At 56.3% G+C, this 15939-nt stretch overlaps 1 protein-coding gene and 2 gene segments (V, D, J or C); all 3 read right to left on the bottom strand.

The window, feature by feature from the left end:
• The window catches only part of LOC141732867 (M1-specific T cell receptor alpha chain-like), a 341791-nt gene that overhangs the window by 169327 nt on the left and 156525 nt on the right, over window positions 1-15939 (bottom strand). The window lies entirely within an intron of this gene.
• Window positions 4607-5368, bottom strand: LOC141732916 (Ig heavy chain V region 6.96-like). The segment is given in 2 exon segments: window positions 4607-4944; window positions 5311-5368. Coding segments are annotated over 2 exon segments (396 nt in total).
• Window positions 14319-15105, bottom strand: LOC141732915 (Ig heavy chain V region 6.96-like). The segment is given in 2 exon segments: window positions 14319-14656; window positions 15054-15105. Coding segments are annotated over 2 exon segments (390 nt in total).

Here is a 15939-nt window from a genome sequence, read left to right as displayed (position 1 = left end):
CAAGAAACCATTTCCAGGAACTTGAGGGACAAGAACGTCACTAGGGTTCATAAGGGGGTAGTCATGCCCCTTGTGATAATCTTCTGTGAGGCAATGACTGGTTGTGGAGATGAGGGGAGAGCAGCAGACATTGGTTGCTGCTGATTCAGGAACGCTTTCAACACTGTTTCAGCCAAGATCCTCCTAGAGAACCTGACAAAGTCTGGGCTGGAGGAGCAGGCAGTGAGGTGGGTCACAGAATCACAGAATGATAGGGTTGGAAGGGACCTCTGGAGAGCATCTAGTCCAACCCCCCTGCCAGAGCAGGCTCACCCAGAGCAGGTGGCACAGGAATGCATCCAGGCGGGTTTCAAATGTCTCCAGAGACGGAGACTCCACCACCTCTCTGGGCAGCCTGTGCCAGGGCTCTGCCACGCTCACAGGAAAGAAGTTTCTCCTTAAGTTTACGTGGAACTTCCTACGCTCAAGTTGGTGCCCATTACCTCTGGTCCTGTTGCTGGGCACCACTGAAAAGAGCCTGGCCCCATCCTTCTGACACCCACCCTTTAAGTATTGATAAGCGTTGATAAGATCCCCCCTCAGTCACCTTTTTTCAAGACTGAAGAGACCAAATTCTTCAGCCTTTCATTGCAAGAGAGGTTTTCCAATCCCCTAATCATCTTGGTAGCCCTTTGCTGTACCCTCTCCAGCAGTTCCCTGGCCTTCTTGAACCGGGGAGCCCAGAACTGGACACAGTACTCCAGGTGTGGCATCACCAGGGCAGAGTAGAGGGGGAGGATGACCTCCTTCGCCCTGGTGGCCACACTCTTCTTGAGGCACCCCAGGATGCCATTGGCCTTCTTGGCCACAAGGGCACATTGCTGGTTCATGGTCATCCTGTTGTCCACCAGGACTCCCAGGTCTCTTTCCATCGAGCTGCTCTCCAGCAGGTCAGCCCCCAGCCTGTACTGGTACTGACGCCCAGAACAAGCTGTTCCATCATCTTTTCAGGGATGGAGGTGAGGCTGACCGGCCTGTAGTTCCCCAGGTCCTCCTTCTTGCCCTTTTTGAAGGCTGGAGCAACATTGGTTTTCCTCCAGTCCTCAGGCACCTTGCGTGTTCTCCAGGACCTTTCAAAGATGATGGAGAGCAGCCCAGCAATGACTTACGCCAGTGACTTTCTTCTCATGATCACTACAGCCAAGGGTGCCCCCAAACTTAATGTCCTCCACCAGTCCCTCTGACAGTCAAAAACTGTCTGAATGCCTGGCACCAGATGGTGGTTATCAGTGGCACAAAGTCTAGTTGGAGGCCAGAAACTAGCGGTGTATCACAGGGGTCAATACTGGCTGCAATCCAGTTGGACGTCTTCATTAACGATCTGGAGGACTGCACAGAGTGTGCCCTCAGCAACTGTGCAGATGACACCGAGCTGGGAGGAGTGGCTGATACAGCAGGGGGTTGTGCTGCCATCCAGAGGGACCTTGGCAGGCTGGAGAGATGGGCTGACAGGAACCTGAGGCAGTTCAACAAGCAGGAAGGCAAATTGCTACACCTAGAGAGGAACAACCCTGAGCACCAGGACAGGCTCTGGTCACCCAGCTGGAAAGCAGCTTTGCAGAAAAAGGCCTTGGGGTTGCGGTAGACACCAAGTTGGCCATGAGCCAGCAATGGGCCCTGGCAGCAAAGGTGGCCAAAGGTATCCTGGGCGGCATTAGACAAAGTGTTGCCAGCATGTCATGGGAAACAATCCTTCCCCTCCCCCATGTGGTGTCAGCCCTGATGCAGGTTCTTATCTTTATTCAGCTCCAGGTGCTGGGTAACTGTTGTGTTGCTGCATTAGCCACCTAATCAAACTGTTGTTACTCCTTCACCTCTCACTCAGCCCAGCAGGATAGCCTGAACCTGGATGTGGAGGAAGGATGAGACACTTCTGGGAGAGATACCTGACTGATGACATAGAGTATTCCAGACCCTGCTTAGATTTGGATAAAACTGGGCATGTGGGGCAGTCCACGTAGTCTCCAGAATCAGAGCGCTCGCATCCCATCTGCAGTGCCTGATCCTGCTACGGCTACCAGGAAGTCCCTGAGAAGGAACTGAATATCATCTGTCTTGTGAGTGCAGTGTACGTGCCCTTAATCCCTCCTACACTCCAAACAGTTAAGAACGACAGCTAGCAGTTCCTTCAGAGCACGCAAAACATTGCAAGGAGTGCCTGGAGGGCTACGATTGGGAGGGGGAATTTGACTCTCCCTCTGCACAGTCAAATTTGGAAAGCCCACTCACAACTGGTCAGTCTGCTGGTGGCACAGCACATCCACACATTGGCACCCTCGTCTGTCAGACTGAAGCAGCTGCCTTAGCAGCATTGTCAGTCTGTAGAGCACGGGATGCTGGGAAGGGACAGGATGACACAGCCTCCCTATGCCATGGTATGCAACTGGCTGTTATAAACCAGAAACAGCACACTTTTGAAATGACTGGCCCAATGGTGACAAAAGGCCGCGGGGCTGCTAGCTGGCTTCTCTGCTTAGCAGAGCGCTCAGGGCTGTGGGCCATGGGGCCACAAGAGACGCCCCCATGATCTTTGGGGTCTGGCAGCTGGAAACACACATGCTCAGAAGGTCTTGCCCCATTATATTCGCAGGCCTGGGAGAGAAGCTCCCAATCAAAACCAAACAACCCAGAACAAGAGAAAGCATTCCGACAATGTGTGAGCCAGACGAGACCAAGGGGGAAATACTGGAAGCTCAGACCTTTTGTAAGATGCCTCTTCAATCCTCCCTCAATGTCTGTGAGGACTCTAAAAGTCAAAACATCTCATGCAGATTGGAAGGCCCATTTTTGTCCTTCCTGGTTCATTTTTCATGACAAATTCACTACCTTGGAGTTTAATTCTCTTCCTTTGTCCTCCAGAAACAACTTCTTGTGTGGGCACTGTGATAAATTCTTGCTTTTCTCTCTGGACTATAAGCTGGAGTTTGAAGGGTACATCTGCATGGGAACCCAATACTCATGGGTGCTGAAAAGGCAGCCCCCAGCAGACTGTGCAGTGCTGCTCAGCCAGGTCCATGTGAGGGACTCAGGTGTGCTGTTCTTTGGGTAAAACAGAGAAGACAGAGATGAAGAGATGCGAAGACGATGAGGGGGAGAGATAGTAGAGAAGAGGCAAGGTGAGGCAAAGCGTGGCAAGAATGCCAGAGGGAAGGGATGCCATCCACAAGGACTTGGACAGGCTTGAGAAGTGGGGCCGTGTGAACCTTATGAAGTTCAACAAGGCCAAGTGCAAGTCCTCTGTGTGAGATGGGGCAATCCCAAGAACAGTACTGGCTGGGCAGAGAACGCATGGAGAGCAGCCCTGAGGAGAAGCACTTGGGGGTGTTGGTCAATAAGAAGCTCAACGCAACCCAACAATAAGCATGTGGCTTTCTAGCCAACTGCATCCTGGGTTGCATCCCCACAGCATGGCCAGGAGGGCGAGGGAGGGGATTCTACCCCTTTACTCTGCTCTCATGAGACCCACCTGGAGTACTGCATCCAGCTCAGGACCTGGACCTCCTGGAGCGAGTCCAGCAGAGGGCCATGAAGATAATCAGAGGGCTGGAGCACCTGTCTCCTATGAAGACAGGCTGACACACATGGGGTTGTCCTGGAGAAGAGAAGCCTCTTGGGAGACCTTGTAACTGCCTTCCAGTGCCTAAAAGAGGCCTACAGGAAAGATGAGGAGGGACTCTTCATCAGGGAGTGAAGCGATAGGAGGAGGGTAATGGTTTCAAACTGAAAGAGGGGAGATTTAGATTAGCTATTAGGACGAAATTCTTGACTGAGGGGGTAGTGAGACACTGGAACAGGCTGCCCAGAGAAGCTGTGGATGCTCCATCCCTGGAGGTGTTCAATGACAGCTTAGATGGGGCTTCGAGCAACCTGGTCGGGTGGAAGGTGTCCCTGCCCAGGGCAGGGGAGCTGGAACTAGATGATCTTGAAGGTCCCTTCCAACTCTAACCATTCTACTGTTCTGTGATTCTACCTCCCACAATAACCTTCTCCATATTTTTAGCAGGCACTGAAGGGAGACTGAGAAGCCTGTAATTACCAGGCTTTACCTTCTTTCCCTTCTGGAAAATGGGGATAGCATTTGCCAGGTTCCAGTTGTCTGGGGCCTCTCCAGACTCCCTAGGCCATTGAAAAAGAACAGAGAGAGGTTCTGTGATAACATTGGCCAGCTCTTTCATACCCACGCATGAATGCCAGAGGGAGCCATAGATTTAGGTGCCAAAACAATGCAGAAGAAATACTACAAACTGACCCCAAGCCCCATTTCCAATTGGCCCCTGTGCCTCCTGGGGAGAGGAAGGGAATGCAAGAGTGAAGCTGAGCCTGGGAAGAAGGATGGCAGAGAGGGAGGACGTTTTTTTTAGGGTTGCGGTAATTTTCTATACTCTCCATTGCACTGTATTTTAATTGGCAATCAAATTCCTGCAGTGTGCAGGACAGGCCACAAACACCTGCCATGCGCAGTGATAAACCCTCACTGCTGGAAACAGCCATGTGTGACCTCACACGCATCACAGCACTCCCCTGGCCAATTGCTCTTGCACCTGGGCTGGGCCCCAGCAGGTTTCTGTTAAAGCTCAGCTGGATTTCCTGTCTCTGTGTTAATGGCACAGAAGTAGCGGGCAGAGTCCTGGGGCTGCAGGGCACTCAGGGACAGAGAGGACTCAGACCGGGCATTGTCCCGGGACACCGTGGCTCGACCCTGCACAGACTGCCCGAACCGAGTAACTGAGGAATCAGAGCTGATGACAGACACCCACTCGAGACCACCACCGGGGGCCTGACGGTACCAATAAACGAGGTAATTCCCGAAGTCGAAGCCGGATCCGCGGCAGGTGAGGTGCACGGAGTGCCCGGGAGCTCGCAGCCCTCCGCCGGCCTCCACCAGGCTCAGCTGCGCACACACCCCTGCGGACGGAGAGCGCAGGCAGCCGGGCAGCGCGCCACCACGGCCCCACGACGTTCCCCCGCCGCCCCGGCGCCCCCCGCCCCGGCACAGCCACAGCCGCCACCCGCCTCTCCCGGCAAAGCCCCGCGCCCGGGGCAATGCCCCGCCTGCCCCCCTCGGGGCTCAGCCGCGCCCGCTCCCACACTGCGGCCAGACCCGCCGCCCCAAAGACTCCCCCGGCCCAGCCTCGGCTTTGGCCTCTTCCTCGTCCGGCCAAGGCGAGCGCCAACAGACACCGCGCCCGGCGCGGGAGCAGCCGCAGCCCCGCGGCCCCGGTACGAGCAGCGCCGCCCACTGGGAGCCCCAGGCCCGGGCCCGGCTCTCACCTGCCGGCCCCAAGGCCAATGCCATGGACAGGAGCCACAGCCCCAGTCCGGCCGCCATCGATGCCTTGCCGCGCCGGGGACGGACGGGGACCGGAGGGAGCCGCACAGGAGCCGAGCGGAGCCGCGCTCGGGCCCGCTTCTGTCCGCCCCGCCGGCTCGGCCCCTCGCCGGGGCAGCGCCCATGCCTCTGCCCGCCCCCAGCACGCCCGCCCCGACCCTGCCTGTCCCGGCCCCCCGCTGCCGCGGCCGCTTTGGGGCAGCAGAAGGGCGGGCGCGGGCAGGGCCGCGGGGCAGGGCCGTGGGCAGAGGAGGAGCGCGGCTCCCCGGCACACCGAGGCTCCTGAACCGGGGCTGCCAGCGCGGCTCCGCCGCTCTCCCGCCTCGTCGTCCTGCCGAGCTCTGCGCAAGGGTGTCGGCGCCTCGACCGCCCGCAGCCGGGGCCGGCCCCAGCGGCAGGGACGGGCCGTCGGCCCGCAGCGTCCCCTCGCAGGACCCTCCCCGTGCCCCGCACCCCCAGCCCGCCCTGGCCTCACTCCCAGCCCCTGCCCGCGGGGACCAGACACGCAGAGGGCTGTGCTGCCATCCACAGGGACCTCGACAGGCTGGAGAAGTGGGCTGACAGGATCCCCCTGCAGCTCAACACGGGCAAGAGCCAAGTCCTGCACCTGGGCAGGAACAACTCCCTGCACCAGGCCAGGCTGGGGGCTGCCCACCAGGGAAGCACGTGCTCAGAGAAGGACCCCAATAGTTCTGGTGGACAACGTGACCATGAGCCAGAAATGGGCCCTTGTTTCAAAGAGGGATAATGGTGTCCAGGGCTGCACCAGGAGGAGTGTTTGCAGCAGCTCAGGGAGGTGATCCTTCCCCTGTACTCAGCACTGCTGAGGTCACTCCTGGAGTACTAGCTTCTCTTCCTGGAAGCAGAGTACAATAAAGAGCTGGATATACTGGGGAGAGGCCTGTGAAGGGTGACGGAGATGATTATGGGTCTGGAGCACCTCTTAGATGAGAAAAGGCTGAGAGAGCTGGGACCGTTGACCCTGGAGAAGAGAAGGCTTGGAGTGGGGGGAGATTCATCCCATCAATGTATAGAAACATAGAACTTGAGAATCATAGCATCACTTGGGTTGGAAGGGAAGTTTAAAGGTCACCATGTCCAAACTCCCCTCCAATGTGCAGGGGCATCTTCATCTAGATCAGGTTGCTCAGAGCCCTGTCCAGTCCCTGGAAATAATTCCAGGGATGGGACATCTACAGCCTCTCAGGGAAACCCATTCCTGTGTGTCCTTATCCTCATCACAAAACATTTCTTCCTTCTATCTGTTCTTTTAGTCTAAAGCCATTACCCCTCATCCTATCACTACAGGCCCTACTAAACCCTCTCTCCCCGTCTTCCTATAAGCTCCCTTTATATATGGAAAGGCTGCAATAAGGTGTCCCCAGAGTTTTCTCTTCTCCAGGCTGAGCAACCCCAACTCTCTCAGCCTGTCCTCACAGGAGAGGTGTTCCACCCCTTTGATCATTTTTGTGGCCCTCCTCTGGAGCTGCTCCAGCCACGTCCATGTCTTTCCTGTGCTGAGGACTCCAGAGCTGGATGCAGAACTCCAGGTGGGATCTCAGCAGAGCAGAGAAGAGGGGCACAATCACTTCCCTTGACCTGCTGCCCACGCTTCTTTTGATGCCACCCAGGATACAGTTGGCTTTCTGGGCTGCGAGCACACCAGTACCCACAAGTCCTTCTCTGCAGCACTGCTCTCAATCCCTTCATCCCCCAGCCTCGACTGATACCAGGCGTTGCCCCAACCCGGTGCAGGGCCTTACACTTGGCCTTGTTGAACCTCATGAGGTACACATGGGACCACTTCTTGAGCTTGTCCAGGTCCCTCTGGATGGCATCCTGTCCCTCAGGCATGTCAATCACACCACTGAGCTTGGTGTCATCTGCAGATATGCTGAGGCTGCACTCAATCCCACTGTCTATGTCATTGATGAAGACATTAAGTGGTACTGGACCCCATACGGACCCCTGAGGTATACCACTCGTCATTGGACTCCATCTGGACTTTGTTCTGCTGGACAACTTGACCATGAGCCAGAAATGGGCCCTGTGGCAAAGAGGGATAATGGTGTCCTGGGCTGCACCAGGAGGAGAGTTTGCGTCAGCTCAGGGAGGTGGTCCTTCCCCTCTACTCAGCACTGCTGGCGTCACACCTGCAGTATGGGGTCCACTGCTTGGCTCCCCAGAACAAGAGAGAGTTGGGCATACAGGAGAGAGGCCAGTGAAGGCCAAGAAGGTCATAATGGGACTCGAGCACCCCTTCCATGAAAAAGGCTGAGGATCGGGGGTGCCTTACCCCGGAGAAGAGAAGGTTCAGGGGGATCTCACTGATGTATAGAAACAGAGGAAGGGAGGGGGCAGGGAGGGCAGGGCCAAGCGCTTTTCTCTGGTCCTCAGTGACAGGTCACAAGGCAATGTGCAACCTTATGTGACACTTTTTCACTGTCAGGGTGACTGTGCACTGGCACAGGTTGCCCAGAAAGGCTGTTGGTTCTCCCTGCTTGGAGATATTCAAAACCTGTCCGGACATGGTCTCGGGCAACCGGCTCTAGGAGGCCCTGCTTGAGCAGAGGGTCTGGATGACCTCCTGAGGTGCCCCCCAACTTCAGGATTTCTGTGAGTCTGTGAAAGGCTCACGGGCATGTTCACGACTTTGTGATATGTGCCAGGGCAGAGGGGAAAAGTGAAACTTGGACTTTACTACTCTCCTGATGACTTCCAGGAACAGCTTTTTACAGGACTGTTGAGGAAAACGCACTTTCCTCTTTTGGCTACAAGATTCAAAGCTGGAACTCAGGAGAGTTATACAGGACTCACTCAGGAGTGATACAAAAATGTCATATGGGTGGGTAAAAGAAGAGCACGCGGAGGACTCGGGAGAGGTATTCGGCATGGTTATGTTTGCTGTATTTGTGGTCTTCAGTCTTCTGATAGATCTTATGGTTCTTCTGTAGAGTTGCAGACACAGGTACATGCACATGTGAACAGGTTGTACAACCCCCTGCACAAACCCAGAGCCTGGCTTTGGAAGGATGAGGAATAACATGCATCCCCATTTGACCACTTGACTGGCTGCTTCCTGGAGCCCGAGAAGCGTACTGCTGGCCACAGCTTGTTGCTGGAGGCAGGGCTCCTGGACTGAGCAGAGGGGAGGGAATTCAATGGGGAAATGACTGTTAGAGCCCCTCCATTTCTCCATCAAAACCACCTAACAGTCACTGCTGGAGGGCTGCAGGGCATACATGGCAGCATGCTGGCAGCGTGTGAGGTCATGAGGAGAGACTCGAGGTCTTCCCCCCAACCAGGACGCAAGAGTATTCCCAAAGCATTTCCAGACCCACAAACTGTCTCTTAAAAGCTCGGGCTGGCCGTCAGGCCTGATGCTGTCCTTTCATACTCCCCAGGAAGGGCATTAGAAAGTGCAGCAGAAGAGGAGACAGTTTTGCTCCTAAGATGGCAGAAAAGTTGAGGCTGTAATGGACCTCTGAAAAGGCCTGGTTTAACTCTCCTGCTTGAAGCAGGGTCAGCAAGAGTAGGTGTACTCGATTTGTTTGTGATGGAGTTAATTTTCTTCAGAGAGGCCTGTATGGGCAGCTGCAATATTTTATGGCAAATACCGTGTTGATAACACATCAAAGTTTTAGCTGTTGCTGAACGGTCTTTACACAGTGTCCCTGCCTTCTTTGTTTCTCGTGTTGCCCATCAGCTGTAGAGCTGACCGCTCAGGAGAAGAGCCTGAGGAGTAAAAAGCGGCAGAGAGGAGGTGGTATGAACTGGCCGCAACCCCCATTCCCCTTCCCCTATATGCCCCTTGGAGGGAAGAGGTAGAGAAGTTGGGAGTGAAGTTGAACCCGGGAAGAAGCGTGGGATGGCAGAAAGGTGTTTTTAGATTTGTTCTTATTTCTCGCTGTCCTACTCTGATTGGATTGATAATAGATAAAATTTATTTCCTCAAGTCGAGTCTCTTTGGCCTCCGAAGGTAATTGCTGGGTCATCTTGTCTGTTTCTTGACCCATGTGCCTTTCATTGTGTTTTTTCACCCTCTTCAGTAGAGGAGGGGGACTGACAGAGTCGCTTGTTGGGCACCTGGAGGCCAGCCAAGGTCAACCCATCACACCTTGTCTACTTCTTCTTCCCGATCAGGTGATCTGTAGTAGCCACCCACTACAATGTCACCCATCCATCTACTATGGTACAGGAGTAAGCTACCACACCGCCTCTCCATGATCCCACATCTACAAGCAAGCCACAGAGGTAAAACTGGGCCAGGCTGGACAGCAGCCCAGATAATGTGTAATAACCAGCACGTCACTAGACAGTCTCTGAAGTTCCCACAATACATCCTCCTGCATCATAAACACTTATCTTCACTGCTTTTGACTGCAAGCATGCCCAAGGTTTTATTCCTGCACCTGCCAATGCGTGACACTAATATCTGATTAGCAGCTGCTAGAAAGAAATGCTGAGAAGTCTGTACTCCCTATCAGTTGGGTTTTGGCTCCACGCTGCTGCAGAGCTGCTCCAGGCTGAGCCTGGCACCACAGTAATACACTGCTTCATCCCCTTGCTTTGCTGCCTGGATCTGCAGGGTGAATCTGTTCTGGGAGCTCTCCACTGATCCCTTAACGCGACCCTGGATATCTTCTCCAGAGGCATCACCTTCCCGGTAAATCCATTCCAGAGAGCCACGTGGCCCCAGCCGGTACCAGAACATGTAGCAGATGCTCATACTGTCCCCACTCATGCTGCACTGGAAGGTGATTCCATCTCCCTCTCGCATGGCCAGATCCCCGATCTGTTGCTCCAAGGCCACATGGCCAGTGACTGCAGCAGTGAGGAAGAACAAGCCATGATCGCTCCAAGATTCAGAAAAGGTCACGGCATTGCTGGTGGGGACACTGGGATAGCACTGGACTAAATTTGTTCTCTTTCAACCCAACTGACAAAGATGAGTAGAGGAACTGAGCTGGTACCAGGAATCAGGGCTCATGAGGAGAGTGACACCACTCCCTCCTTTTCCCTGTCAGAGAAGAAGGTTTTTTGGATTTTCTGATTTGGTGCAGGAAGGATTTGCATGATGGAGGACAAATCCCTTTGGCTTTGCCAGGCTGTGATGGTGAGGAATTTACTCTCCTGTCCCTGATACTGCTCGGAATGTGCACAAGGACATCTCACAGGCAAGTGGGGCTTGGATCCTATGCTGACATCCTCAACCTGCTCTTTGCAAGGACAACGCATTAGGCCCAAGGATGGGGGTGTACCAGGTAGATTCCCTGCCTCTTCCCACACTGCGGAGCAGCCAGGCTGGATGGAGGTGCCTAAATTGCAGCTAGAAGAGGAGGAACTCATCTCCCGCTGTGCTCTGCAGGGATTGCTGGGGAGGTAGAGGCGGGGTGCAGGTCAGGCTGCAAGTGGTTAGCACAGCTCTGTGGCGAGCAGAGCACAGGAGCATGCTCAGTTCCTGGGAGGCATCACCCCTTCCTCTTCCTTTTGCTTACCTATGATGGGAAAGAACCCCACGCACAGGGCAGTCCACACGGCCAGGCCCCACTCTGCCTCGACGCTCTGTAGCTTGTCTCCGCTGGCAGAACAGCTCTGCCCACATCTGCCCTGTCTGTGCCTCTGTCACTGCAGTCAGTCCTAGTCCCTCCTGGTCCCTCCCTCGGTCTATGACAACAGCGAAGGCAAGAGGTGGGGGCTGGAGGAGCAGAAGAACCTGAAGCTGTTGGTGAACTCTCGGGTGTCTCTCATCCTGCAAGCTGCAATACCAGAGAGCTCGCTTGGCAGGAAAACCTCTAGTGGGCAAAAGGTGGCATGTTGCTGTAGAGCTACCCTCGACCTTCCTCTGAGGAAGGACTGCAGTGTTTCTGCTGGGATTTTGGAGCTGGCCCGGGGGGCGGCAAGTTGTCCTCCCAGGGCACCCTGGCTCCTTGCTGCTTGTGAGCTGCTGCTCCTGGATGGGAGCCACTGACCACTCTACTCTTGTGGACAGGGCGCTCCATGGCAGACGTGCTCCTCACCCGCCTCTTGCTCAGCACCCTACTCCTCCACTCGCTCCCTCGTGCTGACATTTCTCCAGCAGCCTCTTCCCACCAAAGCCTTCCCAGATGCCCCCAAGCAGCAAAGGTAGCAAAGGGCAGGGGAGATCCAGGATTCGCTGTGCACTGAAGCTCTGGGGTAGATGTGCAGGTTCAAGCCCCCCAGCTCATCCCCCCAAACTCATGTGCACAGGACTGAGCAGGGACCAGGCTGTTGGGGCTCCTCAGCAGAGCAGGGACACTCCCTTCTCCATTCTTACCCTACTCAGCAGGAACACAGAGCTCCCCCTAGGACCTTTGTAGCCACAGGAGAGGACACCTGCTGAGCCCTACAGTGTCACTGTTTTGACTGGTACTACCATTTTAGGATGCCCAAATTCCATGCTGCCCCTCTGCAGACTCTCTGAGTCTTTCCCCTCCTCTTCCTCTTCATGTGTGCTCCAATCTGTCCCCTTAGGGAAGGGATCCAAGACAGGGGTGGGAAGGCGAGTTGCAAGATGGTAGAGGAACCCATTGAACCTGGAGGTGGCCTAAGGTGCCCTGAGACACTTGGAGCTGCCCCAGCATGGTAGGGATACCCCAGGGTCCCCACAGCCCCCAAATCATATTTTCCTTGTTGGGAGTCCTTCCACAAAATTCTATGCTGGACCTCAGCGTACACACTTGAATATATATGCTGGACCTCATGTACACACATGAATATATATGCACAGAGTGCCAACACTTCATGCACAAGGGAAAAGGTGCCCTGCAGCTCAGCTCCTGCTGTTTGCCTGTTCTGGGGCTCCCTGATCAACATGAGCTTTAAAAGCTCAATTCAGCTGTGGTTTGCCATAATCAAATCTTAGTTCTTCAATGCTTGTTGTGCTGCTTCTTAAACAAACTGCTTTCTCTGTTGCTTTTTTCTTGTGGGAAAGACTGAGAAGAATGGAAGAAGGTGATCAACTTGTTCATGGTTTTGTGTGTGCTTGTGAGATACTCTGCTGCTGCTGCTGCTGCCACAGCACCTCTGTGCCCCTTTCCAGGAAAGCCAGCCCAGGCTACTCCTCAAAAGCCTTTTTGCAGCCAACCAGGAAAGACCTGGCTGAATTTAACACCCCTCCTTATTTTCTGCCCCGGCTTTGCCTGTCTTTCAAGCACTGTGCCCTTTTTCCAGCTCTCTGGTGCTGCAGAAATACGTGGCCGTGTCTGCAGCTGATGGCGAGAGCACTTCCAGCAACAGATGGTTCCTGGAGGGGTCTGCAGAGCTGGTGACTCGTGTCTGGAAGAACGAAGCAATGTGCTGAAGTCCCGTGAAAGGATACAGCAACGCTATGTGCTGCAGGTCTCTGCCAGGAGTCTGACGGATCCAGTCCCAAGCGTAGCTGCTATCGGTGATGGGTACACCAGAGATGCGGCAGGTGAGCGTGAGTGACTCTGAGACCTTCCCTACCACGGGGCCAGAGGCCTCTATCTCCACCTGAGAAAGGGCACCTGCAACCCCAGGAGACAAGGATAAACAGGCAGGAACAGTTCAAGCAATATCTTCATCTACTCCACCACTTCCCTGGGCTTCTGCCTGTGATCTCTGGGATCCAGCAGCTCCAAACACACATGTTCACAACCTCTTGTTCCTGTTAGAATCTCAGATCTGGGAGACCTCCCCATTCTCCCAGTGGGCTCCCAAATGACCCTCTGTACTTTCTGTATTTCCTCTCCTAGCTACTTAGTGAGTGAATAGTGACAACTGGACTGAGCGGACCTGAGCCGTGCCCAAAACCTGAGCACGGCTATTACCACACCTCAACAGTCAGCCGTGACAGGGTACACACGATGGAAACAGCAAAACTTGTTTCCAAGGGTGAAGCAGTTTCAGAGTGTGACAGGAGTGAGGATTGGCATGAGACATGGGAAGAAGGCAAGCAGAAGGGGTAATGCTTTGCAGACAGACTCAGATAAAACAGATAAAACGTCCCCATTAGGACCAAGCACCAATGTAGTTACATCATATGATGTAACTACACAACTCTCCGAGAGCAGCCCTGAACCACTGTGGGATTCGACTCCATTCCAGCTTCAGACCCAGAGCTGGGACCCTGGCAGGACGTTTGTGTTAAAGCTCAGCTGGTTTTCCTGTCTCTGTGCAAATGGCACAGAAGTAGCAGGCAGAGTCCCTGGGCTGCAGGGCACTCAGGGACAGATATGCCTCAGAACGGGAATTGTCCTGGGATGCCATGGCTCAACCGTGCATCGCTGCTCCATAATATGGTTTACTTCAGGCCCAGCAGATGGACACCAAGTCGAATGTGCCACCTGGTGCTTGACAGTACCACCAAACATCATGAAGCTCAAAGCTGTTTAGCAGGCACTGAAATGAGACTGAGAGGCCTGTAATTACCAGGCTTTACCTTCTTTCCCTTCTGGAAAACGGGGATAACATTTGCCAGCTTCCAGTTGTCTGGGGCCTCTCCAGACTCCCTAGGCCATTGAAAAAAAACAGAGAGAGGTCCTGTCATAACATTGGCCAGCTCTTTCATACCCACGCATGAATGCCAGAGGGCCCCATAGATTTAGGTGCCAAAACAATGCAGAAGAAATACTACAAACTGACCCCAAGCCCCATTTCCAATTGGCCCCTGTGCATCCTGGGGAGAGGAAGGGAATGCAAGAGTGAAGCTGAGCCTGGGAAGAAGGATGGCAGAGAGGGAGGACGGTTTCTTTAGGGATGGGGTAATTTTCTGTACTCTCCATTGGACCGTATTTTAATTGGCAATCAAATAAATTCCTGCAGTGTGCAGGACAGGCCACAAACACCTGCTGTGCAAAGTGATAACCCTTCACTGCTGGAAACAACCATGGGTGACCCCATGCACATCACAGCACTCCCTTGCCCTATTGCTCTTGCACCTGGGCTGGGCCCCAGCAGGTTTCTGTTAAAGCTCAGCTGGATTTCCTGTCTCTGTGTCAATGGCACAGAAGTAGCGGGCAGAGTCCTGGGGCTGCAGGGCACTCAGGGACAGAGAGGACTCAGACCGGGAATTGTCCCGGGACACCGTGGCTCGACCCTGCACAGACTGCCCGAACCGAGTAACTGAGGAATCAGAGCTGATGACAGACACCCACTCGAGACCACCACCGGGGGCCTGACGGTACCAATAAACGTCGTAACTCCCGAAAGTGAAGCCGGATCCGCGGCAGGTGAGGTGCACGGAGTGCCCGGGAGCTCGCAGCCCTCCGCCGGCCTCCACCAGCCTCAGCTGCGCACACACCCCTGCGGACGGAGAGCGCAGGCAGCCGGGCAGCGCACCACCACGGCCCCACGACGTTCCCCCGCCGCCCCGGCGCCCCCCGCCCCGGCACAGCCACAGCCGCCACCCGCCTCTCCCGGCAAAGCCCCGCGCCCGGGGCAATGCCCCGCCTGCCCCCCTCGGGGCTCAGCCGCGCCCGCTCCCACACTGCGGCCCGACCCGCCGCCCCAAAGCCTCCCCCGGCCCCGGCCTCTCCCTCGCCCGCCCACCCCACCCGCTCCCCACCCAAGGCGAGGGCCAGCCGACAGCTCCCCCGGCGCAGGAGCAGCCGCAGCCCCGGGGCCCCGGCACGGGCAGCGCCGACCGCGGGCAACCGAAGCCCCGGGCCCGGCCTCGCCGCCCTCCCCGCACGGTTCTCACCTGCCGGCCCCGAGGCCAAGGCCAGGAGCCACGGCACCAGACCGGCCGCCATCGTGCCCTGCCGCGCCGGGGAAGGACGGGGACCGAGGGCCCGGCGGGAGCCGCACAGGCGCCGAGCAGGAGCCGCGCTCGAACCCGCTCCTGCCCGCCCGCCGGCGAGGGGGCAGAGCCGATGCCTCTGCCTGCCCCGAGCACCCCCGCCCCGGCCCGGCCCCCCGCTGCCGCGTCCGATTTGGGGCAGCAGAAGGGCGGATGCGGGCAGGGCCGCGGGCAGAGGAGGAGCGCGGCTCCCCGGCACACCGAGGCTCCTGAACCGGGGCTGCCAGCGCGGCTCCGCCGCTCTCCCGCCTCGTCGCCCTGCCGAGCCCTGCGCAAGGGCGTCGGCGCCTCGACCGCCCGCAGCCGGGGCCGGCCCCGGCCCCGGCCCCAGCCCCAGCGGCAGGGACGGGCCGTCGGCCCGCAGCGTCCCCTCGCAGGACCCTCCCCGTGCCCCGCACCCCCAGCCCGCCCTGGCCTCACTCCCAGCCCCTGCCCGCGGAGACCAGACACACAGAGGGCTGTGCTGCCATCCACAGGGACCTCGACAGGCTGGAGAAGTGGGCTGACAGGATCCCCCTGCAGCTCAACACGGGCAAGAGCCAAGTCCTGCACCTGGGCAGGAACAACTCCCTGCACCAGGCCAGGCTGGGGGCTGCCCACCAGGGAAGCACGTGCTCAGAGAAGGACCCCAATAGTTCTGGTGGACAACGTGACCATGAGCCAGAAATGGGCCCTTGTGGCAAAGAGGGATATGGGCTGTCCTGGCATATGGGATGTCCTGGGCTGCACCAGAAGGAGTGTTTGCAGCAGCTCAGGGAGGTGATCCTTCCCCTGTACTCAGCACTGC

The sequence above is a fragment of the Larus michahellis genome, chromosome 18 (assembly GCF_964199755.1).
Source record: "Larus michahellis chromosome 18, bLarMic1.1, whole genome shotgun sequence".
Classification (NCBI taxonomy): domain Eukaryota; kingdom Metazoa; phylum Chordata; class Aves; order Charadriiformes; family Laridae; genus Larus; species Larus michahellis.
Note: the sequence above shows the minus strand (reverse complement) of the source record. Positions and strands in the feature narration are given on the sequence as shown.